Source organism: Lepidochelys kempii, chromosome 1 (genome assembly GCF_965140265.1).
Source record: "Lepidochelys kempii isolate rLepKem1 chromosome 1, rLepKem1.hap2, whole genome shotgun sequence".
Taxonomy (NCBI): Eukaryota; Metazoa; Chordata; order Testudines; family Cheloniidae; genus Lepidochelys; species Lepidochelys kempii.
The window spans coordinates 190,242,578-190,268,018 of record NC_133256.1 but is presented as its reverse complement, the minus strand read 5'-3'; the positions used below and the strand labels follow the sequence as shown (position 1 = coordinate 190,268,018).

Genomic DNA, 25,441 nt, shown 5'->3' with positions numbered 1-25,441 from the left:
TTGGATTAGAATTACAGAAGAAACATAATAAATTAACTCACATGCAGCAGACCCCTAACTCTACCATATCACATGCCTGTCACACTTACTTTTTGAAGACTCAAATTTGCCTGGAATGCCGCTTGTATTTTTAATATTTTTATTTCTGAATACTTGCCATAACAGACTGATGTCTGGTATTTCTGAACCAAAGTTTCAAGAGAGAAAAATGGTTATCATTTTTCCACTAGTATAGCTACAGTGAAGCTTCAAAAAGGTTTCACTATACAGCACCCGTTATCTTATATAGACAGTATGTGCCTTGTATTTAACATGTCTATTTATTCTTTTCATAACACCCACTGTATTTCCATTATTATTTTGGACATTTGTGCAAACTTAATGACACCAAGATATCTGGACACGCCTAAGGTTTGTTACAAGGGTGTGCTGCTAGCATTGACTTTTCATTAAAAAAGAAAAATTGGCACTGAAGTATTTGAGGAAGCCTGTGAAAAACTACATCAAACTTGTAAATTGATATAATGGAAGTCTAATTTTAGACCACAGATTTTTATCACATTATATAGACAAATATAGTGTTTTAAAAGGCTGACATCAAGAGCTTTATTTTCCATTATCTGTAGTAATCTCCTAAATACTTGAAAAACAACATAATTTATTTACCAAAGTTGTCTGACACATTTTGTTTCTTCCAACACAAGACCGAAATGGCCTTTTTTGTTTCATTAGTCTGTGTATCCTTAATCATAATGCTAGCATAGCTTTTTGAAGCGGGTTTATTTTAGTTTGATAGTAGAGAGCAGAAAAAACATTTCTGTTTAGGTCTTTTTAAAGTGACTTTAATTTCAACAATAGCCTGTAAAATGATTTTAAAAAATCAAGGCCAGAATTAGTCATCTCAAACTAGCACCTAAAATTGCACTTTTTTCTTTGTTTTAATGGAAGACTGATTTCAAAAATTCATACTCAAGCTGTTTTCTCAATACTTACAACTGTTTCCCCTCTGTGATTCAACCCTACCACAACTGTATGGATGGAGTAGAAAATTAATTCAATGATATCTAACTTTGATTAATGAAGTGCAGATAGCATGACTCCACTGAAACAAGAAGAGGAGCTGTCATGGAAGAACAGAAAAATTTTTTAAAAGAGAAAAGGCTATTGGCATTGGTGACTTATATTCATGTCTTAAGAGGATTTATATGAAACAGGCAATGCATGATCCTAAGTTGGAACAAACACATCCCATAGCTAATCACATTTGTGAAGGCAAATTGAGACATCCAAGATGAGGAGAAAGATTTCAACTACTATTTCTCTCTGAAGTCCTAAGCCAGCAATTGATATTGAATGGGGAGACTGCTCTATGTCAAGCCTCACTGGCTTCAATGGGGCTCAGCACCGGTGCAACAATTTGCCTGCACGCTATTCATTTAGTTTGCTGTGTCTATGCAAAGACACCTTGCACAGCAGGCAACCAGTTGCAAGAAAGAAATGATTAAATTGTGTGAATACACTTTGAGCCATTCATCTGACAAGTTCTTGAAGACTGCATAAAAATAGTCCACATTAAACTGTTTCCTCTCTTCAAGCTGACGTGCATTTTACACTACCGAGCTGCAGAAACCAACCAAATTAATAGGCTAATCTGTGTCCCTCTACAACCCCACCTGTAAGCGCAATTAGTTAATGCTACTGTCAGCACTAAATGGGCAAAATGAAGAAAAATGAGAAATATAGTTAGTGAAAACCAAGACAGGGAAAAAGCAGCAAAATAGGAGCTAAACCTGAGACAGCACACTTATGGTGAGTGGAGGGCATGTTGCACTGCCTAGGACATGCTCAGCACCTCACAGAATCCCAGCCCAGAGGAGGCAGGCAGAAAAGGCAGTTGTGTTACTTCCCTCTGCACAATATTCTCTCTCTCCTCACCCAAGATTTTTCTTGGACCCTAAAGTTTAGTGGGCTACCACCATACTTAATTTAGGCATAACACAACTCCCCCTCAAAAAGATGTGAAAAGGGTTGAGAATTACACAATTTAGAGAAAGAGATAATACATTACTGAAACACAGTAATTCCCTTTTTTTATGATCCAGTGAATGTGGCACTGGCTTGGAAAAGGAACTGAAACCCAGATAACACTTATTCTTCTGTTGCGTCCTTTTCGGTACACTTACCTCATAGCTACATGAGCTATTTGGCATCAACATTAACTGTTTTAAAAACACATTGAGGTCACTTAGTCTGCGACAAGCACAAGACCTAGGAAAAGGATATGAGTGCAAGAGCTTAAGTGACCCCATCCTCAAGTAGGGCTCTTGAGCTGCAGCTCCCATGTCCTGATCAGCTCCAGCTGGGTTCTGGTTTATAGGTAACAGATTAAAAAGAAGTTCTGCTTCTGCTGTCATGCTAGGAAAACACACAGCAAAATATAGTATAAGTGACTGTGATCAGGCATGTGTTTCATAGGCCAGCACCTTGCTCAAAGACACTAGTCTGTCGGCTTACTATAAGGAGGCGCATTGAAACTGCAAGACAGCAAATTTAAAACTGAGATTAGAAACTGCTTTTTCTTTTATGCGATGTGTAACAAACCTATGGAACTCCTTGCTTTAAGAGAAAAGTGAAGCCATAATTAGGTATTTAGATAGACAAGAACATCCAGAGTTACATGAGATAGGATAAAAAGTGGTTTTTTTTAAAAGGATATAAGTCCCCATGCTGCAAGGCATAAGTCAACCTTTACCAGCAGTTAGAATTTGCTTCTGTGTGCAGGTTACTATGTAATTGGCCATTATATGACTTTTTGCACTCTAACAGTACAGGACTTATTCCTGGTCATTGACAGAGACAGAATACTGGACAAAGATGGTCCATCGGTCTGATGTAGTAAAGTAATTCCTACTGTTTGGTCTTTTCTTGCGTAATGAAGATGTCATGTTGGTGATTGAGTTGGCATAGAAAGTCTCCCATGCACAAGTGAGCATTTCTTAATGTCACAACCAGTTATGGTTGGCCTTTACATAGTCAGCAATATGATGTTCCCTACCTTGAAAATGAGTTCTGAATCACAGTGGATATAAACTCTACAGTAGGATTATCAAGAGTCTGTGGCACATCACTAATTTTGGTGATAGACTGTCATTTCGACAGTAATACAAAATAAGCTGTAAAACCAATATATAACACTGTGTATGCATGAATATAAAAATAAACCACACCATCAATATGTAACTTTAATACTCCATCCCGAAAATAGTCATCTTCTCAACAGTCTTCTGTACTGAGGAGCTGGTTCTCATTCTCATATCCATCAGGCAGGTACATTTTCCTTAGCTGATCTGACTGCGGAATGGAACTACCATTCTTTACGTGGCGAGACAGGAAAGCTCGCACCGATGGATGGTCAGCTTTCTCAAGTGGGATGTTAGCTTCCAAGCACATCTTCACAAAGTCCTGGATGACACTGATTTTCTCTGTCTGAGTAGCACTGTTGCATTGGAGAGAAGCAGTCAGAGTCCTCTGCTTCTTTCTGACACTCTGCTCTTCAAACTCTGCCTTCCGCTTTGTATGAGTTTTAGACTTGAGATGGTCATTGATTGCAGACTTGCGAACGTGATTCAGGACCACATTGCAGGAAGTACAGAACAATTTCCCTCCATCTTCATGCAGTTCACTCCCAAACTCGGTTACACGATCCCGAGGGGTCACATACAAAGCCGTCTTAGAACGGTTACGGGAAGGAGGAGCTTTCACTCCAAATCGCTCCATTGTTGTTTTCACTACGCTTTTTTAAAAAAAACAAGACAAATACATATCAGATTCACGTAAGTCAAGTGGCCTAGGCTCCACATTTATATATCTAGATGTATTTTATTCACTTTAGATATAACTGTGTGCAAAATATTGTACATGCTAGATATGACCACCAGGAAGCCAATGTGAGAGATGTGTACTCAAGAAACAACATATAGAAACGTCAAGATAATTTAGATATCCCACTCAACTATCCTGCAATAGTCTGGGGAATGCAGAGTTTTACTTATGATTCAGATTTGTTTGGTTAATAAGTCACCTTGAACAGCCTGTGAGAGACACAAGGACCTACAGCTATCTATTTTAAAATGTTTACATCAACTGGCTGACATGGTATTTATCTTGAACAACAGACAAATTTCCAGGAGCTGAGACAAAATTACATGAATGGAAGAATGTGTAGCCTCATGCCATGGTGAAAAGGTTTCTGTTGAGGCAGAAATTTCTCCTGAACGAGGGTAAAATGTTCTAAAGTTTCTATAGCTGCAGAGGAGGCAGGACCCAGTTTTAAATAAATTCAGACTGCTCATCACTGGAAATTAGATGTGTACTTTAAGAAGAGATTTTTACTGTTAGAGAAATGTAGCTTCTTCCCAACTACTTTTATTAGACAAACTTTGGATTTTGATGCATAACTACTGTTTTGAGAGTAAACATTGCTTCATTCTGTTTACCTCCTTCGAATCAATACCCTTTATTCCAGAAAATACACCCTTCTCAATGTAGTATTAACAAGACATTGCCAAAAATTGCTAATGGAAACACTTGACGCTTTGTCAGAACTAATTTGAGAATATCCACTCTCTGTCGACTCATATCCCAAATACGTATGTATTTAAATTAGAGTCTGAAAATAAGAGTGTTAAGGGATTACCAACAGAAAGCCCTACTGATCACAGCATTAGACAGGAACAGGCAACCCTTGTTCCTTCACAGGGCCCCACTGAAATCAACAGACAACTTGCATCCATCTCATTGCAAAAGTGGGGCCTAGGTTTTTGAAGCATGGGGTGATGTATCTCTGAGACGAATGCACAGATGTTACCTCTGTTTGGCCTAAACCCTTCACAGTAAGTAGTTTGCTGTCACAAAGGCAGCATACGGTGGGTGTCTAGGGGAGGGATAAGAAAAGAGACTGAAACAGGGGGTGCTGAGAGCTATGACGGGGGGCGAGGTGTCTGGTTCTCGCAGGGGACTCGCTCGCTAACACCCACTCACCCGCTGTCGCCCGCCCATCCCGCTCCTGCAGCGGACCCGGCCCCCCCGGAATGAAACACCCCCCCCCCCGCCCGCCCGCCCGCAGCCCCCATGCTCCCCCCCCCACCTAGTCTCTCCCCCCGCCCCATTTACAACCCGCCCCCCCGTTACCCGCCCCAGCCGCGAGCCGATCCCGGCTCCCCGCGCAGGGCCAAGAGCGCAGCGCCCCCCTCTCCCACCCATCTCGCGTCTTACCACCCTAGGGCGGCCGGGGCCCGGCCGGGCAGCCCCCGATCTCCGCCCCCTGGCGAGCGGGCTCTGCACAACCCGCGGCCGCACCGATTCACCCACCCTACCCGCCGCGGTAGGCGGGACGTGGCAGCCTAGCGACGTCTGCTCCAATCAGTGAGCTGTTAACCGAAAGAAACATGTCAGGGACTGGTCGCCGGGCGAGACTGCAAAAAGATGAGCAAAGCTACCGTCCATTGGCAGAGTTGGGGGCGGGAAAAATCTGATGGTGGAGAGCTCTTTCGTCCAATCTGGAGGCGGGGGGAGGGATGCTCACTATGAGGGACGGATATCAAACCCAATTAGATGTAGGGAAAAAAAAATGTGTTCTGAAATTGATTGACTTCACCTCTTACCAATCACAAGGCAGAACCGAAGTAACGACGGTAGTTTTCATCCAATCAAGCGCAAGCGATCCGAGACAGGGCGAAGGGAGGAGTTGAGGGTGAAAGATCGTGGGCCGCTCTTCCTCCCTCTCTCCCGTTCGCCGATGATTGGCACGTTCAGTAGCCCGTGAGATCGCGGCCGGTGGGAGGTGCCGGATGTGAGGTGCAGGGGAGCAGGCGGGCCATCCGGTGTGTCGGGGCGGGGGCGGGGGGCTCGGTACGCGCAGGGCGGCCGGAGCAGCATGGCGGAAGACGAGAGCGATCAAGAGTCGGAGCGGCTCGGTGAGGAGCTGGAGGCCATCGCGGGGCCGCGCCTCCTCGCCGGGGTCTCGCCCGCGCTCAGTAGCCAGTATTACTGCCGCCGCTTCTGCCAGGTGAGCGCCGCCCCGCTCCGCCCCCGGGCCGCTCCTCGCCCCTCCCCCCGCCAGCCTGGGGGGTGTCCGGTGGCTTGAGGCCGGTTCGGTTCCCACAGGCCGGGGGGGGAAGGGCGGCTCGGCTCGGTTCCTCCCGCGGGCCCGCGAAGGGGGAGGGGGCCCGTCCGGCAGGTGTCGTCCCGTCCCTAGAGCGGGGAGCCCAGTCTCGCCCTCCCCCCCACCCCCCCGAGGGGTCGGTTTGGGGCCGAGCCCTGGCGGTGGCTGGGGGCGGCCGCTCTCCCCGTCCGATCTGCGGCCTCCTCCCCTGGCTGCCGGATGTGCCGCCCCCCACCGCCCCGTGGCTCTGCCGCGGCCTTCCCCGGTGTCACGGGCGGGGTCGGAGGGGAGCGCTGGGCGCTCGAGGACTGGCCGGGGCTCGGGCTCGGGCGTGTCCACGCTAGGGGAAGTGAGGCAGGAGAGGAGAGGAGGGGTGGGTCATGGGTCTGGCCGCGGCGGGGGTGGGAGGCTGTACAGCCACCCCAGGTTAGGCGTTGGCACCCCCCTGGCCAGAGAAATGGCAGCACGTGCTGAGTTGTTTTCTTGTGCGCTGGGGGCCAAACAGGTTGTGTGGCTTTTGTGTGGCCGGGGATCCTTGCGGGGAGGATTTCTGACACTGACCGTCGGTAGGAAACACTCGCCTAAATGTAGCGTCTCTCCCAGCGTACTACCAGGGCCCTCTTCTTAACGCCTTTCCTAATGGTTGGGTTGCCTCCGACATTCATCTTGAAGTAGCTTCCCGACTAGCTAACCCGAAAACTGCAGGTAGTTTTTTTTCTGTATCCTTTAATTGGACACCAGGCAGTACCTTCTGAGGAAGCATTGTCCCATTTAAGTGCCACCCAGCTATCTAGTATCTGGCCTAGAAAATGTCCGTGAATGTATTTCATTTCTAAACTTCTGACATACAGCTCCGGGAGACTTTTAGGACGGGGCGGGGGTCGTCTACCAAAGTTCCATATTTTCTCAGCAGATATTGCCAGAATGCTGGATATTTTATGTTTTCAGTAATTTGCTTTCCTGTTGTCTCTTTGAATGGGACACTAACTTGACATTGAGTGTATTGAGATTTAGACCGTAAGCTCTTTAGTTCAGGGACTGCCCATTTGTTCTGTGTTTGTGCAGAACCTAGCACAGCATGGTCCATGACTGTGTGTGCTATGGTAGTATAAATCAAAATAATAAATGAGTCGAAAATAGTTGGGTAGTGGATTTACAGCCATATTTCTGTTGTTCAAACTTTTTTTCCCCTTTGTTGTGAGACACTCATATAAACATAAACTGCCAGCACACAATGTCAAAAGTACAAACTGAAAAATCTGTCAAATATTTCAGTTATAATATTTTAACTGTTGCTTGCAACAATAGTAGGGAAAAATATTCAGACAGAAGTTGTGACTTTGAAATTGATGGGCTGTCTTAATTTTGACAGGGAATGGTATATTTTTTTATCCAAGGATAGGCATTTGGTCTTAAATCTTTCCAGTGAAACTTGTTTTGTAATGCACCCTCTTCCCTCAGGAAGAAGTACTGGTGAGGTGATAGTTGTATATGCTAATCCCACCACCCACACAGGGAGATGAATAAATAGACAACAGGAAGAGGCCAAGACCAGAGAGGGAACTTGGATACAAAAAATGTATAATCCATTTTATTAGCAATACAGTGTTTTAAAGCACCAAACAGTTGGGTTTTGCTGCAGTTTTGTTGGCTAGAGATTTTGCAAAACTTTCCCAGCCTCTTACTCTTCTGTTTGAAGAGTGGAGGTGGGTGCTAATTTTGAGTGTGTGAAGGATTCAGTTTTTTTTTCTTCAGGCAGTATACAAGTTTTCAATAATCCAAATCAAAGTAAGTGTCAGAACTTGTTTTCATTCTATCTGATTTTTAGTGTTGGCCAGATGAACAGTAAATGCAAATTTATGTTCTTATTCAAGGTATAATCCTTGGCGTGTTGTGGAAGTATCCTTGAGTCTCAAGGCTTGTCAACATAAGGCAGTGGTTTTCACATTGGTATATTTGAGCACTTGTCAAGAGATATGTGAAAAAAATCCTATATTGGTGGACAGTGTACTTTATTTAGTAAGACTTGGCAATCCAATCACGGTTAGGGTCATTACATGTCTCAGATGGGGGTACAAGGTGGACCACACTATTTAGAAAGGGTTAAACAGCCTAAAAAGTTTGAAAACCACTGGCATAAGGGATTTCTATTCCTGTGTAGCTGCATTATTCCAAATCCCCACCATAGAGGAGCTGCAGCTGTGTAAAGCAGGGTTTGCAGCTATGATTTATCATAGTTTGGAAAAGGATTAAGTTGCATATGTACAAGCCCCATATTAAATCAATGCGGTACATTTATAGTGAGGTTTGCAGTGGTGCAAAAAGCCCTCAACCTCAGTGTGCGTGCAGCAGAACTGCTCACTAATATAGAATGATGATATAAATTTCTAGATCCCAATGACTTGCATTCTCTCAATTTGTTCTCTCCTTTTAAAACTAACTCAAAAACAATCCGTCTTGCTATTAAATGCTATGTTACTTTGGCATTCCTTTTCTCATTTAGATATTTTCTTCATTCTCTAAACAATATCTTCTCTTCACTCAGTTCAGAACCCATCACAACATTCTAGACTCCTGATCTGAGCTTTGTGCTGGTTAAGTTCAACCAAGAGACAGGCCACTTCAGAACCTCCTCCCTCCCTCTTGTACCAATAAAAAAAGCTTGTACTTCTCCTTTCTGAAGTTCTTCAGTAGTGTGGAATTTAATTAACATCACTGTATTCCTGTTCCTTGGTCAAAGAGAAAAAGCAGCTGTGTGGATAATTTCTTAGAAAAGATGCTATGAGGTTGAACTGTCTAAAGGAAGCTATTTGTTCCTTTCCAAAATAGCAAGCAAACTGTTAAAATAACTAGGTTGCAAGTTAATATGGACAGTGGTATAAATCAGCGTCAGCAAATAATATTATTGCAGGTTCAGGTATAATCCTAGCACTCTGCGGAATGTGTACACAGCTGATTTTTATGGTTGGGATATGTTATAAAGAGGTACCATGTGTTGGAACAGAAGGACCCCCTTACTCTGTTGAAGTGTGCTTTATTGTATTGGAATTTCAATTTAAGGTATTGGCAGTTATGACAATATCTCTGTTGTATATTCTATATCAAATAGTGCTTTTCTAGATAGGTGTGCCTACATTTTAAGAGGGTAAGAAGGGATTAGTGTGGTGGTACATAGATTCTCTAAAATGACATAATTGCTTGATTTTTTTTTAATGATGTCATAGATGTGCGCCAGGATGCAATAGTTTGCAGCTGGGATCTGATCAGAAAAAAAAAAAAAGCTCCTCACAAAATACCTGAGCCCATTATGTGGAATAGAGGTGGGGAATGTTGGGGAAAGACAAAACCAGCAGTTAGTGGGAGTGGGAGGCAATAGGAGGTTGAGGTAGTAAGTGACAGTTTAAAACTGTCTCATTCTCCGACAATGGTTTTTCTGAAGCAGTTTGTAGCCATTTCAGCCACTTGTGCCAGACTTCGTAGGTGAAAGGTAAAGTATGGATGCTTTATGTTCTACATGTAGGTCATGATTTCTGCGAGGGGCTCTGCAGGATGCAAAGGCTCTGGATAGGTGGAGATTGCTGCAGACCAGGGGACTTAAATTTATAAAAGAAAGCAAGTTAACACTTGCTTCTGAAAGGGTAAATGAGCTTCTGGTGATAGTGAATAGGTATTTAAAAAAAAAAAAGTCAGGAAAATAATTGTTTTCAGAATAGTAGAGAGAGTATATATAATTTCCCTGCTAATTTCTTATTCTTTCACTCTGAAGTACTTTTTATAGAGTGGCAATGAGTTGCTTAAACCTACACATAAATGTTAAAAAAGCTTTTGAAAAAAATAAATTAAAAAATGTGACGTGAATGAGCCATATTTCAATAGCAGTCAGCCATCCAGATTGTGTATTAGTAGGCAATTGCTGCATTTCTTGAGTGGCTGAAGGTATTCAGTCTTGTGCCTCACAGTGTACCCAAGACAGCCTTTTAGGTAGCCTGCACCTAGTACCCAATTATGTCCTACTCCAGTGTGACTTATTGCAATACTCACCCATATCCATTAAATCTGTATTAAAATACACATATCTATAGCATATCTTTGTAAATGCTTATTTATTAAATTGGTAGAAAACAAAGGAGTGTACAACTAACTCTTCAAGCTCTGTAGAATGTATTTAGTAACTTAAAACAATAAACATATATACAAGGACCTAAAGACTTTTGTTAGTTTCACTGTTCATTTAGGACCACTCCTTTATTGCAATGGATTACTTGCAAGAGATTGCTTCTAGACTATTTTTTTTGTGCCCTGGATTGCTGTTTTTGTTCTTTATGTCAGCACAGCATGATTTCTTCGTATAGAAGAGCTAATTCAAACTTTCTAACTGTGTAAAATTAATGATCTTTAATTCAAAGCTTCTGTATACCAGTACAGGCTGAAAGTGACCACCTCTGTGTCTTGATATTTTATACATGGCCCTTCAATAGTATCTTTCTAACTGAGTATCTGAAAGAGCTTTACAAAAACAAGTAATGGTGCGCATAAAATTTGAAGTCGTTAACGCATGTTTTGTTTTCAGTGACTTCTGTGTTTATTCTTTTCAGCAACAGTCATTTGGAAGTTGTTACCTCTGGGTGCAAAACTGGAAATGGTGGCTCCAGACAAATGATAGGCTAAAGTAGAAGGTTAAGGCAACTCTCTAGAGGGTTATAAGTGTGTTTATGGATGTTGTCCTGGCAAAAGAAAGTATTTCCAGTGTTAGCTGCTTTGAAAACAAACCTTAAAGGTAAACTGTGGAAGCACATAAAAATGGAAATATCTTGACAGATCACTGCAATTATGGTAAAAACAATATTGAGATATGCCTTATCAGTGTAGTGAGTAAGCCCCCCCTGAGTGCATAGTAATGTTTTGATGTTACACAACACTGCTGTGACTGACTTGATTTTTTTTTTCAGGTCACTTAATGTGCATAAATTTGAGAAGATTACTTTCTGTGTTCCTAAGAAATACTTGTGGAAATCTTTTATTTAGTGACTTGGTTAAAGGGAGCTCTGTAGATCAGTTTACAGCATATATGTTAATAATTTAAATTCAAGTTCACCATAGCTAGTATTTTGTGATTGGGTTTATATAGTTGTCTATACGGTTGTGTAAAGATACTAAATTTTATTTGTTGCTAAAATGATTACTAAATGATTCTGGTCTTAAATAGAAAAGGAGGACTTGTGGCACCTCAGAGACTAACCAATTTATTTGAGCATAAGGTTTCATGAGCTACAGCTCACTTCATCGGATTATGCTCAAATAAATAAATAAAGCTTATGCTCAAATGAATTGGTTAGTCCCTAATGTGCCACAAGTACTCCTTTTCTTTTTGCGAATACAGACTAACACGGCTATTACTCTGAAACCTTAGAGACTAACAAATTTATTTGCGCATAAGCTTTTGTGAGCTACAGTCCTCCTCTTCTTTTTGTGGATACAGACTAACACGGCTGCTACTCTGAAAACTGGTCTTAAATAGCAAAGGAGTGTAAGGACTGAACAGTGCCTGCTATCCTCTACTGTGACATCAATTTACAGCCCTGCACAGAAGGAGGTGGCACCATTTGCACCACAGTTTGGTTCTGTTTTGTTTTGCAGATGCCAGCTCGTCTATGATGGTTTTCTGTTCTCAGATAATAATTTAGTAGTGAAAACTTACTTGCTGAAATGGTTTAATACATGTTTTAGCCAGGGAGCAATTTTGAAAATACTGTTTATAAAACCTTTTAAGACGCTACTGGAAAAACTTGGTCAGTGCTTCTAATTTCAAAATAAAAGGCTAGGGATTAAAAAGAGAATTTGGTAAGCATTTAGGCCAAAATGGTGTAACTTGTTGCATTTTTCACGGGAAATAAAATGGCTACGGTAGTGTCTTAAATATTGTTTTTATCTATATCTGTTTTGAGTGTGTGCCTCATTTTCATGTGGAATTTAGATACAAAGACATTGGATATGTCCATAATGTAGGAAAAATGTGAATGTTTGAGTTTTTGTTTTGGGTAAATCATTTATTACCCTTCTATTAAATACAACTTTTTAAAAAACTTTTCAGTTTAAACTAGAGTCAGACTCAACAGTGTGTTCACTTTTTAAACATGCAACGACCCCCCCCCCCCAAAAAAAAAAAACACAAAAAAAAACAAAACCTTAGTATAGTGGGTTTATGTCAACCTCTAGTTACCTTCATGTGTTTGGGGGCCTTCATGAGTCTCATACCTAATATTTTTTCAAAGTTATGCATTGGAATTTAAACACTGAAATCTCACTGACATTCTAGGGAGTTGCAGAGTTCAATCCCTATGCATAACTCTACATCTTAACCCTCTCACATAATAAAAAGGTAGTTCTCAAGGCCTCAGAATGTATGTTACAGCCCCTTGTATCAATTATGTATCAATATCTGATAATACAAAATCTATCAAAGTTCTTATAGCCACTCCCTCAGGTTAATATGCTTTTCTTTTTGTGTAGGCCCTGATTCTCGGGCTGTTTCATATGCAGAAGTCCAATAGAAGCTAATTTTGCCAATTTCAGAATAAGTATTATTGGATTTTATTTTTAAATGGATCGAATACAGTTGTTTGAAACCTACTAAGGGAAAATCATATGTTGCAAATAAACTTGTGTGTAACATCTTGGATTATTGGAAGCCAATGGAATTTAAAAATTCATTTAATCTGTCAGTGCACTTTACATATTTGCTGCATTTTTCTCGGGTTGGTCAATAAAAAGGAATGAAGTTCATTTCACTTATAATAAACATTCAAATTTTTTAGTTCTGCGTACGTGTTAAGCATGTATGGGTGTATTTAAGGTTGTAGTGAGATTCTTTTTTTTTGGTTTAAATTGTTTCTTTTGGTCTTAAATTTTAAAAAAATCTTACTTCTAAACTTAGATTTGTCGCCACTTTTAAAGATTGTATGAAAATGTCCATTACGAACCCTTTTTCATATAAGCACTTTACATAACAATGACTATTTGGGTGTAAATTAGCAGCCCCATTTTACAAATGGAAAAACAACCATTTAATAACTTGCCCAGGAAACTTGGTGTAGTAGAACTCTGGGCTCCTTGGTCAGATACTTGCAAACCTTGTGCAAATCACTGTTAATATGAAAAATAAAATTACTGTGAACTACATTGGTGCAGTTTGTTTGGTTTGCTGTTTTGTTGGGACTTCTCCCAGAAAGCCGGCCTAATTGTAGTCACTACTGATTTCTAAACATCATGCAGGAAATGTTTAATACCTGTGGGCATAATCCCTTAACGGTTCACATTCATATTACCAAATTATTCATTTGTTTCACTTGCTCCTATTTACCCTCCCCTGAATTCAGTCCTTCTGTCCTTGTTTACATTCTCTCCTGGTCATGCCAACTCATCTTTTGCTTGTTTAGTATTTTCCCCTTCAATTACTTCCTACTGTTTCTCCTAACCATCTAGTTCATCTTTGCTTTATGCCTATCCCCAAGTCAGTTAACTGCTGATGACCCTGTACACCCACCCCCCAAATCTGGTAATTGGCTACTCCCACTCCCAAATAAACTAGTGCTTGTCCTTCCTCCAGTCTTAGGGCAAGTCTGCACTACAAAATTAAGTCGACCTAAGTTACGTCAGCATACAGCCACTGCAGTGAATTAATTAGTTTTACGTGTCCACGCTACGTTCCTTGTGTTGATGGTGTGTGTCCTCACCAGGAGTGCTTGCACAGCTTTAACTGCCAGTGTGGAGCTTTGTGGGATGATTTCTGAAAGGCAGCAATAGTTGACATAAGTAACACAGCGTCTACCTAATTACATTGACTTAAGCGCTACGCCTGTCCTGGACGTGGAGTTACATTGATGTAGTGGGCAAGTTACTTTGGCGGGATCTACATTTTTAGTATAGATTCGTACAGAGTTAGGTCAGTGTAAACTGCCTTAGGTCAACCTAATATTGTAGTGTAGACCAGGCCTTAGTGAGTCTCTGGAGTCTCTATTCTTATTGCTCTTCTGTGTACCAGGAGACAGGGGAGGTTGCTAGGACAGGAGTAGTCAATAGGCAGACTGCAGGCCAGATCTAGACCGCCAGATGTTTTCCAGTGGACTGCATGGGCTGTGCCTGCTCCCCAGTGCAGGGCCTCTACCCCCTACTGGGCGGGGTTGTGGGGCATGGGGTGTCCCTGGACAGCTGTTTGTGCAGCCTCAGTCCCACGGGCAGCAGCACAGTGATGTGGGGGAGGGATAAGCGGCAATGTTTGCAGTGGGATGTCTCCACACACACCTCCCCCACAGACAGCCTAATGTGTCTGCAATATACCCTGCCCCTCCAGTCAGGGAGCAGTGGGGTGTCACGTGCTCGATCTGAGGGCAGTGTTGTCCAGGCCCTCATTCAAACTCTTGTCTTCTTTCCCTGGAGACAGCAAGCCCAGCTGGGCCATGGAGCTGCGACTCGTGGGCCCTAGGCAACCTGGCTGGTAAGCACCTGACAGGGTTCTGCAGCATCCACTTGTGCAGGGGCACTGAGTGCAACACAGTGCCCCGCATCTTGGCCTCATGCCCACCCTCCCCCGCCACCCCCGAGCGGTACCTGGGGCCCTCCCTCATCCTGGCCTCAGTGCCATCTGCCCCCATGTGGTCCCTGAGCCCCCCTCACCTCAGCCACAAGTGGTCCCCGGAGCCCCCCACCCTGTCCTCGTGTGCTCTCCACCCCCTGTCCTTTGGAGCCAGTCCCCAGAGCCCTTTCCAGTCCCTCCCACCCACCCCAACCGGTCTCTTTCCTTCCTTAGTCCACCTCCGGTCAGCTTCTGCCACATCCCGGCCTCCCCGCATCTGCGTAGGGCTGGTATCTGAAGGCTCCTTGGTCCCTCCTGCTACCTGAAGATTCCTTCCTGCCCCTTTGCTATCCCAGCTCCCAAAGGGGCATTGCACCGCTAGCTGGATCATAGTCCAATAGCTTCATCTCTTGGCTCTGACTCAAAAGTACTCACATCCTGCGTTGCTGCCAGATCCCAGCCCATACCCATTCCTCTTCCTCTCTGTCTCCATCTCTGCTACTTGGCTCAGTTGGGGCACAGAGGAACTTAGGACAGGGAGGGGGAGTGGCAACACCAGGCAGCTCGTGCCTGCCCCGTGTGTCCCCTTTTCAGTTTCGGGAAATAAGGTCACCTTACTCTCCGGGTGGGGAGCTGGTGGGTGGTTGGCGGGGGGCAGGAGGAGTGTTCTGGATCTTGGTGAGACCTTGACCTTGAAATTTGGATTTGACAAAAAATACACTACCTGTGTGCTCGGATTTTCTTTCCTCTTCTGTTCTATAGTGTTGGCACTGGGATCTTCACTCTTTATTTCCTATCCCACAAGCTTAGGGAAAGGTCAAGCCTGAATCTTTTCTTCTTTTCCCACAAGCTCTGGTAGGAAGGGGCAATCAAGCCTTAGATAATCACTCCCGTGTCTACAACTCGCACTTCCTGGCTGAGGGGAAAAAGGGGTCACAATGGGTGCTGGAGGAAGGGACCTGCATCTCTTTGAGTAGGAGAACCAGCATCCTCTTCCTCCATTTGGGAGGAAAATGAGCGCCAAAGCCAACTCTTCCCCAGCTACAAAGTAGATGTCTCCTGCTGAAAGGGTTTGTTTCTGTGGTAACACTCACTATTCCAGGGGTTCTCAAGCTGGGGGTCGCAAGGTAATTACATGGGGGGTTGCAAGCTGTCAACCTTTACCCCAACCCCACTTTGCCTCCAGCATTTATAATGGTGTTAAATATATAAAAGTTTTTTTAATTTATAAAGGGGGTTGCACTCACAGGCTTGCTATGTGAAAGGGGTCACCAGTAAAAAAGTTTGAGAACCACTGCACTATTCAGCGTGTAGTCCATTCCAGCAAGGTGCATAAGTACATGCTTGCACAGTTTAGGGGGAGCTGTGGTAATGATGATTCATTAGGATATTATTAACATAAGTTATTAGTGTAAAATATTTTAATATTGATTAACCAGTTATAGGTGTAAAATTCTAGGATTTAACTTTTTGATAGAGGGGCTGACAAATTATGGGTTTTAAATTAAATAAACTGTCAACAAGTACATTTCTGGTGCTGCTCAAACAGCTGGTATTTAATGCTACCGTGTGAAAACAAATTATTCTCACCTTATGGGGGGAAATCCATTTTTGTTTTATTTATTTTTAAGTCAGATATTGATAACGTTCCAGTGAAAGTACAATCATGTATTCTGTATGTAAATACTCATTAAAGAAGGATTACCCAGTTTTTTGTAAAAGTATATCCTATATGCAAAAGAAGTATCAGTTGGCTTTGAGACAATTTGAAGCTAGGTTATGTTAAAACTATATGCTCTAAGACCCCTTTCATTGTATTTTTTTAATTGCTTCTTTGAAAAACAGTTTGCAAAATATATCTCTGCTATAACAGGATTTGTTCCCAAAAGAATGAAAAATATCATGTTAAACATAATATATAGATGGTGACAGTTGCAACATGATTTAACTGGAAGAGAACTAGCATAAAAGTCTAAAAGAAATTTTACTGAGCAACTATGCAACAAAATAACAAGAATGAAAAACCTATATGAAGTTGTGGAAAATTATGGAAGTTATGCAGAAATACCATGTGATCATGTAATCAAAAACTACCGTATGGATATATACAAGTAGTACAGAGGTAAGGTTGCAAATTCAACCTTTACCAAAGTTAGGAGAAAAATTCATTTTCCATAAGGTAATAGTACATTAATTGAATAGTACATTAATATATTTTTTTCTGAAGCAAATGTTTCTACAAAACCATTATTTATGTTTAAGGCTACGATTTAGTCACGGAGGTCATGGGATTCTGTGACTTTACCAGACCTCCCTGACTTCTAGGGCTTTGGGAGGAGGAGGCGGGACTGCACCCCTGCCCTACAGTGGACTGGCTGGAACCAGGACCCTGCACTCCTGCTGTTTCATCCGCGGGAGGCTGCAGCTGGGGCCGGAACCTGTCATGTGTCAGGCCCCCCAGACCCAGTGCATCCCGGGCTTGGTAGGGGCCATGTACCCCAGCCCCGCTGCTTTCACCAGGGACAGCAGCTGGGGCCAAGCGCCCCCCTTGCGACTTCCCAGAGCCGTGTGTGCCCCCACTCCACTACGGCCGGGACTTGGCGGAGACTGAATTGGGGGCCACGCACCCTGTCCCGTAGCTGGGCCAGCTCTGGAGCAGGGGCTGTGTGCCCTCTGTGGCTGTGCCTCTCACTGCAGCTAGTGGAGTCAGGGATGTTTTCCCCCTGCCACAGTGAGGGGTTCGGCCTGTCAGTCTCTTCTTTCCCCCCACCCCCCATGGGACTCCATTCCTCCCCCCTACCTCTTATCTGAGTACTAGCAATGTCATTGCACCTTCTTGTTTGATTTGGAGGTGATCTCAGATGCATTTGCCTTTTTCATCTTTGTAAAATCAGTTACTCTGTATAAAGTAGTCAATTTTATAAAAATGTCAACAGCTCTCTAATCCAAACTGGGCCTAAAAAAAGGTTAAAATTAATATTAATAAGGTGAGGGGAAATATGATTTTACTCTTTCAGAAATATAAATATTTAGTCAAATGACACTAATATTGAAGTCATGTTTGTTTTCACTGAACAAAACTTTGTCCCAAGAAAAATACCCATGCCAATGAACATCTGGATGGCTTTTTTTTACGGCAAAACTTAGTTTTCATGCCTTAAGACCCATGACAACTTAGTTGTATAATTTGTTTTCTTTAGCATAGCCAATAACTACTTCTTTTTTCAAGTACAAAAGGAGAGACTTACTTTGGCAAATTAAAAACTGATATACTGGTTAATCTCATTTTTACATGTAGAACATCAAGTTAAAATTAAATGCCACTTCTCCAAAAAGAATTGCGGCTGCAGCACAGTGTAGGTAAACTGTGCCTCTGTTTTGTCATGTTAAATTTACCTTAGCATGTATCTTGTAACACTGTTTTTTCCATAGTGAAGGAATGTTAATGTGGAATAATTTCGTTGACTTCAGTAGAGTTGACTCGTAACTTAGGCTAGTGTAATTAGGAGCGGAATTTGACCTCTAATACCTGCTGAGTCAGAATGTTTGCAATATTCTTAATTCCTGAAGACAGCAGCACAGTCATAGGTGAAAATTTTTAATAGAAATTGAACTATATTTTTAATTTAGGCTGTAAAAATAAAGTAAATCAAATCTTAAATTTTCCATTATAATTTGAAGTACACGGTCATGAAAACAGTAATTGTAAACACCAGTAAATGAGAACTCTTGTGGATAATATTCTTTGTCCACCTACTGCTATTTATTGGTTACTGGAACTATTCTTATTACTCATTATCTTGCAGCACCTAGTAGTGATATTGTATCGAGCCATGCTGCCAGGAGTACAGGGCCAGCATGAGAGTCTAAGGCCTTTACACAGGAGGCTAAGGCTGGGGGCAAGCTGCTCAGCCTTTATGGGAGGAAGGCAAACCTCACCTGAAAGTGCAGGAATCCTTTCTGTGAAGGAATCCTGTGGAAAGTGTTCCCTCCTGCAGCTTTTCTCATTGGAAGCAGGGCAGGAAATGTTCTGGCATTTGATTTATTAGAATTAGCTTGCATGCACTTTAACAAGTTAAGTTTTTTCCTCAAATTAATATCTTAAATTACTGTTAAAAAAATTTGTGACCCAAGGCCTCTTAATGACAATTGGCAAGGTGATGCAGAGGGAATCTCATGAGACTGGTGTGTACATTATAGTCCATCAAGTGATGTCATGTGGGACCTCAAATGATAGCTCTTGTTACACTGGTCATGAGTATAGTGAAACGTATGTACAGATACTGCATAAGAAGTTGTGTTTATGCACAGGAAAATTACTCTTAAAGTTTATCAAGGTACGGTCACGAGCAATGGTGAAAAACAGGTTTTCTGTCAGAGGAGATATTTAGTCATCTATCTGTTTACGTCTAAATTGACTGTTGTCTTGTTCACAGTGTGTCCCTTGGATCACCCCTTTGAACTGAATACAAATGTAGGATTGTAAGAAAGAAACTAAGGGGGGAAAAAAGAACACAGCATGGGGTAGATAAATTTATCTTGAGGTGCATACCAAAGTTTGCTTGACTATATTTGGGAGCCTAGAAGACACCCAGGCATGCTTCACTGAGGAAGTAAGAGGACAGCGCTTTTGCTTAATTAAAAAAAGGTTTTAACGAGGCTTGGTTGAAAATGCTGGAGAGAACTTTGGGTGAGATAAGCTTCTTTAGAGAAGAGAGTAACTTGTTAGTTAAATTTAGTCTGCAGAAAATGTTAGACTTTTTTATTTGTAACCATTTGTTTCCAATGTTCTTACTCACTATTACTCAAATCTCTTTTCTTTGATGAGAAACTTACTCGTTTTCACAATAAATATATCTGTGCTGTGGTGTTAAGCAAAATGGTCCTGAGTTGAATCTTACAAACTGTGATGTACTGTTCCTTTGCAAATTGTAAGCCTGGTAATTCTGAGAGTTCAGTGGGTGCTGCAGGGAATCCTCTTAAGTTTTTGGGGGTGGTGTGCCTACAGAGAGAGAACAAGGCCTGGAAGTTGCCGGAGGCTGGTGGTTTCAGGAAGCTGATCCACAGTGGGCACAGACCAGACTGCTGCACGCAAAGGGAAGGTGCAGCGCTGCCTCACAATGTTTTCATTAATTGAAAGTTGGTTGTACATAGATAATACCCATTTCTTTCTTAAGGGTCCTAAAAGGTCTTACTAAGTGCTCACTCACCGCTAAAAAGTACTGAACTCCGGGGTGAAAATTTGCATCTATTTTGCACTGACAACAGTACGCATATGTTAGGAGTGGCAACGAGCAACTTCTCCAACTAAAACTATAGTTAAACTTAAATAGTTCAGTTTTAATAACCTGTAGTGGAAATGGGCCATAATTCCTTACTCCGGGATAAAGCTGACCTGGCCGTGTATTAGTCATCAGTTACTGTAATTAAGATCAGTGCTGGTACTAGAGTAGAACCATTCCCAAAGTACAGGAATTTGAAGTGATTAGCCAGGCTTTTTTGTCTGCTGCAGTCTCTGATGGTATTTTATTTAGTTGTCATTCTTTTTGAGAAACTGATCAGAATAGTGAAGTCAGGAGAACCAATCTTTCTGTTTTAAGCAGTGACTAAACACTAGGTAGCAGATACCTTCTTTGGTCCAGGAATTTTGGTAGACCCTATGAATTACAGCTTTCTTCTTTTCTCCAGTGTTTGTAAACTAATAGTTATTTTGTAGTCTGGGTTATAAATGTATGTCCAAATTTATTTTTAAAGGTCATAGTAGTGTGACAGTTTCAAGATATGCAATGTATGGCATGCTAATTCAGCATATTCAGCTTGAAAAATTCAGGGTTTTTTTTATATAGAAGGCACAGCTGTTGAGAGGGCTTTAAGCTCAAACTTTAAGTATACAAGCAAGTTTAAAATAAATATGGATCATTTCCCCCAAAAAACTAATATTCAATCTTGTCTGGAATTTCTTTCCTTAACAAATACTTCAGTATATTTCTTCCCTCCATGTACTGGTGTTTCCAGTTAGCTGGGTGAAGAAAATGTCTAACTTCATAGATTTGGGCTTATGGAGACCTCACTGTAGATTGAAAAATGAATAAAGGAACACAGGACCGCTATTCTAGTCTTTCCGTTTTGTTTAGCTAACTTCTGTCTTCCTGTCTACATTTCTCTTTTGTCCACGTTTCATCCTTTTCGATATTGTTTTTCCTTTATTTTGTGATAGTGATTGTACCTAAGCATATTACTCTTTGTACTTAAAGCATGTCTCCTTTTGATGGTTACGCTGTTCTTGAGTGCTGGTTATTTACAGTTACTCTTTGGATGGGTGGCAGGACAGGAATTTTGGCAGGAGGTGATGAATGCATGCTCGACTCACTAGACCAGGGTTGGGCAAACTATCGCCTACTGGCCGTTTTAACCAGTCCTCAAGCTCCTGCTGGGGAACGGGGTTGCGGGCCATTCCATGCGGCTCCCAGAAGCAGCCACATGGCCTCCCTCCTCCAGCTCCTACACGTAGGGGCAGCCGGGGGCGTCCACTCGGCACGCTGCCCCTTCCCCAAGCGCCGCCCCTGCAGCTCCCACTGGCCGGGAACCGCAGCCAATGGGAGGTGCAGGGGCAGTGCCTGCAGATGAGGCAGTGTGTAGAGCCACCTGGCTGCGCCTCCGCGTAAGGAGCCGTGTAAGAAGGGACATGCTGCTGCTTCTGGGAGCCACTTGAGGTAAGCGTCGCCTGGAGCCTGCACCCCTGAGCCTCTCCCCACGCCCCTGCCCCAGCACTGATCCCCCTCCCACCCTCCAAACCCATCAGCCCCTCCCACCCCCACACCGCACTCCAGCGCCCCAGCCCGGACCCCCCCTCCCGCACCCTGAACTCCTCATTTGTGGCCCCACGCCGGAACCTGCAACCCCTCCCATACCCCAACCCCAATTTTGTGAAGTTTCGTGGCCCGCCATACAATTTCTATTCCCAGATGTGGCCCTCAGGCCAAAAAGTTTGCCCGTCCCTGCACTAGACATATGTACTTCACGTCTCTCGTGCTTATTTATGCATACATATTCTTTCAAATAGAGGGGAGACAAAGTGAATTAGAATGAAATGGAAAGGTAGCAATTCAAAATGGATAAAAGCACTTTTTTCACAACACAATAGCATGTGGAACTCAGTACTACAAGATGTTGCTGAGCCCGAAAGCTTAGCAGGATTCACAAAGGGTCAGACATCATTTATAGTGGTAACAAAAATATCTAGGATTAATCTAATGAGTATAAAAAACCCAAGTATTGAAAGCTATTCAGTGTCTCATGTTTCATAGTATAAATCAAAATTTTAACTATTGGAGGTCAGGGAAAAAACCTTCCCTGGGCATGTTATGCCATAAGGTGGTGCTATGGGGTTTCTTCTACCTTCCTTTGAAGGAACTGATACTGGCTACTGTTTTAGACAGGATATGGAACTAAATGACTGGTCTGATCCAGCGTGTGAAATTCATATGTTCCTTTGCCAGTTCTGTCAAAGTCTATAAACAAGTGTAATACTAAGATAGGTTTATCTGCAAATGAATGACATTTTTTGGAAGTTAATAGAATAGTGTAAATAAACATACTGGTGTAATATCCTAGAGATGGAAGATCTTCATTTGCTTATAGTGTAGAAACAGAAAACGTCCCTCCACACCATCCTTAAATCCCAGTCCTGATTTGTATGAGACTAAATCTTAATTTGAAAACATAGTTTAGTTTCCACGACTATTCAGTCCTTCAACCATCTGCCAAAGGCGCTAATTGTGCCTGAGGTGTTCATGTTGCAGACAGATATCTGCTACAACCAGGACCGATGCCACCTACTCATATCCCATAGGCCAGTGAACATCTTAGTCTGAATGGATTTTGGTAACTACTGATTTGATCCAGAGGCGCAGAAGTGAAAATGTTCATATCCCATCACCCAGTCCATTCTAAGTAAAGTAGGAAACGCACACAGTTTCTTCTAGACTCGATCTGTTCTGAATGTGTTATAATCTGAAATGAAAAGGAACCCCATCACAGCTTTGGACCTCATCCATTCAACTTGGCTATTTGTGTTACGATTCACTGTAACATCTGCTCACCACAAAAAAAATAAAGGAGTTTATTCTTTGCATACTTGTGACACACAAAAGTAATATTCCCTTTTTACAGTTGAGAATTGAGGCACAGAGCAGTCAAGTGATTTGCCCAAAGGTATCTGAGAAGTCTGAGGGTATGTCTACACTGCCCACCTTACGGCGCTGCAGCACTGTAATGTGTGCAGTGTAGACATAGTTTATCGCTGGGGGAGAGCTCTCCCAGCGATTAAAAAACCAAAATAAAACAAAAAAACGCACCCCGAACGAACGGTGGTAGCTGTCTATCCCGCTGCTTTTCAGCGCTAAATTTTTTGTCGCTCGGGGGGGGGGTTGTTTTCACACCCCTGAAGGACTAAAGTTTTAGTGCTGAAAGTGGCAGTGTAGATGCAGCCTGAGTCAGAGCCCATTTTGAATCTGCATTTTTTAAATCAGTCCTGTACTTTGGCCACCAGGTAGCATCACCTTTTTTTCTGCACTGCCATTTTTGGCTCGGCTCTAACCATTTATATTTATATTTGCATACAGCATATTTAGAATTGTTAATGGTAATCGGCTAACAATATTTTGCCTGTCAGAGATGTAGGTGGCACATGGTTGGCTTCCTGTAAATGGTCATGCCTTTTTTTTGTATCGTAGAATGGATACCCTATTTATGTTTGCGTAGCTGGTCTGGTTGGTCCGCACAGAGCTGTGAGAACAGTGGTAGGACATCCGAATGCACTGCCACCCAGTGTACATGTTTTCTGAACATTCTATTTTTCTTCATTTAATTGCTCTGATTTTTCCCAGATGCCCTGAAAGGAACATAGTTAGACAGTTGTAAAGGTAGTTGTAAATGCATGAATACTGTTGTAGCAGGAATGGTACTGTATGGACACAAATGGAACAGAGTTATTGGTCACTGGTTAATGTGGCCATGCTTCTGCCTGATATGGGGATTACAGTTGAAAACTGTAGCATGGATGTGGCCTTGGATGGGAACTAAATGATCTTCATTTTAATCTCACATTCTTTATTGTGCTGATGACCTATCCTAAGTTTAATCAGTTAAGGAATATTTTTGATGTATTTGTAAATTTGTGTTGCATACAGTCTTAGATACAGTAGTATATCATTAAAGTTCCATTTCTGATAACTTTAGGCTTGGAAGAATTAGATTTTTATCAATTAAATGTCAGTAAATGTCAGTTTCATTGTACACATACAAAATAACAAAACACAAATTTCCATCAGTGATAACAGAAATTTACAGATAGGCAAAAAAAAATGCCACTTAAGAACTTACTAGGGTTTTATTCAAGGATATTTACTCTGTATATTCTGATATGTGATGTTGATAGTTTGTGTTTTAATGGTTATAAAGCTTTAACTTTTTAAATCCCAATATCTCCTTTAATTAAATAATTGTCTGACCTCCCCATAATTTCCCACAAGTGTGAAAACTAACATTGATAAAAATTGAAAAAAAAGAATAGAATTCTCTAAAGCCTACTTAAAACATTGTAATACTTTAGTGCTATATAAGATTCATCAAGAGTTTATTTTGTGTTCCTAGTATGGCTACAGTCTCAATTTTAATTGTTTGGGGTTTAGTTTAAACGAGCTACATTTTACAAATGTTGTTAATAGTGTAAAAATATAAAAAGCCAGGACTACTTAGGATTCAGTAATTAACAGTTGTAAACATCTTGCATGCAGACACGAATTAGGATAACTCTATTAATGCAGAGGAGTTAAACCAAGGATGATTTTGGCCTCATATTTTAACTGGCCAAGGCTTCAAACTGGTGTGTTCAAACTAATTTATCAAGGGAGGGGTATATAGTGTGCGTACATACACTTGAATTCTTTGTATTTTTAAGGTGAACCTGTTGTATGTTCTGCCAAAGCATTATTGACAAGACTTGACCATGAGAACACATTAACCTGTTCATGCTTATATTGAGGGGCACTTAAGAAGTGTTTTATAATGATGAATACATTTAGCTATCAAACCCTTTATTTTTACTTGTATGTACTTCATATTTAGGAAAGAGTCATTTCTGCAGAAAAGTACATTGTGCTAGCAGTATGTATTTCTAAGTACTTCTCTCTTAAATTTGTTTTCCTTTCTCTAATTGTACTTTTTCTCCTACAAAACTGGAGTAGTCAATAAGTTTAAATGTGACATACATAGAAAAAATGTTGCACACAAGATGTGAACTTCTTTTTAAAGGATTTTCTAACCATGAAACCAACCAACAAGCATAGGTTTCAGAGTAAGAGCCGTGTTAGTCTGTATTCGCAAAAAGAAAAGGCGTACTTGTCCGATGAAGTGAGCTGTAGCTCGCGAAAGCTTATGCTCAAATAAATTGGTTAGTCTCTAAGGTGCCACAAGTACTCCCTTCCAACAAACATAGTTTATCCTGTTAGGGCTTTTTCATAAACAGTTAACTGAAATGTCCGGTCTATTTGGAAGAAAAGCCTGTTAGTTAAAATTCTGCCCCCTTGCCTTGGAAGCGGTGAGACTTCCAATTCTCCATGTTTTTGTGCCTTTCAGGGAAAAAGTCCAGACTTGCTCTTGACTTTAGGAATAAGGAATGTCCATCAGAAAACAGCCGTTTTTTC

The 25,441-nt window shown here is 41.8% G+C and overlaps 2 protein-coding genes across 4 annotated transcripts in view; one reads left to right on the top strand and one right to left on the bottom strand.

The window, feature by feature from the left end:
* Positions 1–3,227: 3,227 nt before the first annotated feature.
* On the bottom strand, positions 3,228–5,435 carry CGGBP1 (CGG triplet repeat binding protein 1). 2 transcript variants are annotated; one of them, XM_073305726.1, is made up of 2 exons: positions 5,275–5,435; positions 3,228–3,788 (listed from the first exon to the last, which is right to left on the bottom strand). In XM_073305726.1, the coding sequence occupies exon 2, from the start codon at positions 3,775–3,777 to the stop codon at positions 3,274–3,276; it is 504 nt and encodes a 167-aa protein (XP_073161827.1). In that variant the 5' UTR covers positions 3,778–3,788; positions 5,275–5,435; the 3' UTR covers positions 3,228–3,273. The 2 variants fall into 2 exon arrangements, with proteins under 2 accessions (XP_073161827.1, XP_073161817.1); XM_073305716.1 differs by having other exon boundaries at positions 3,228–3,793; positions 5,275–5,432.
* Positions 5,436–5,871: 436 nt separating this feature from the next.
* Positions 5,872–25,441, top strand: part of ZNF654 (zinc finger protein 654) — a 59,189-nt gene continuing 39,619 nt past the window's right edge. For both annotated transcript variants that reach the window (XM_073305704.1, XM_073305693.1), the window contains exon 1: positions 5,872–6,067. In XM_073305704.1, the coding sequence (XP_073161805.1) occupies positions 5,936–6,067 (132 nt within the window). In that variant the 5' untranslated portion in view covers positions 5,872–5,935. The remainder of the gene's footprint in view (positions 6,068–25,441) is intronic.

What these genes read in the sequence shown, in the direction of transcription:
- CGGBP1 (XM_073305726.1), bottom strand. Translation starts at nt 3,777, where the DNA reads ATGGAGCGATTTGGAGTGAAAGCTCCTCCTTCCCGTAACCGTTCTAAG.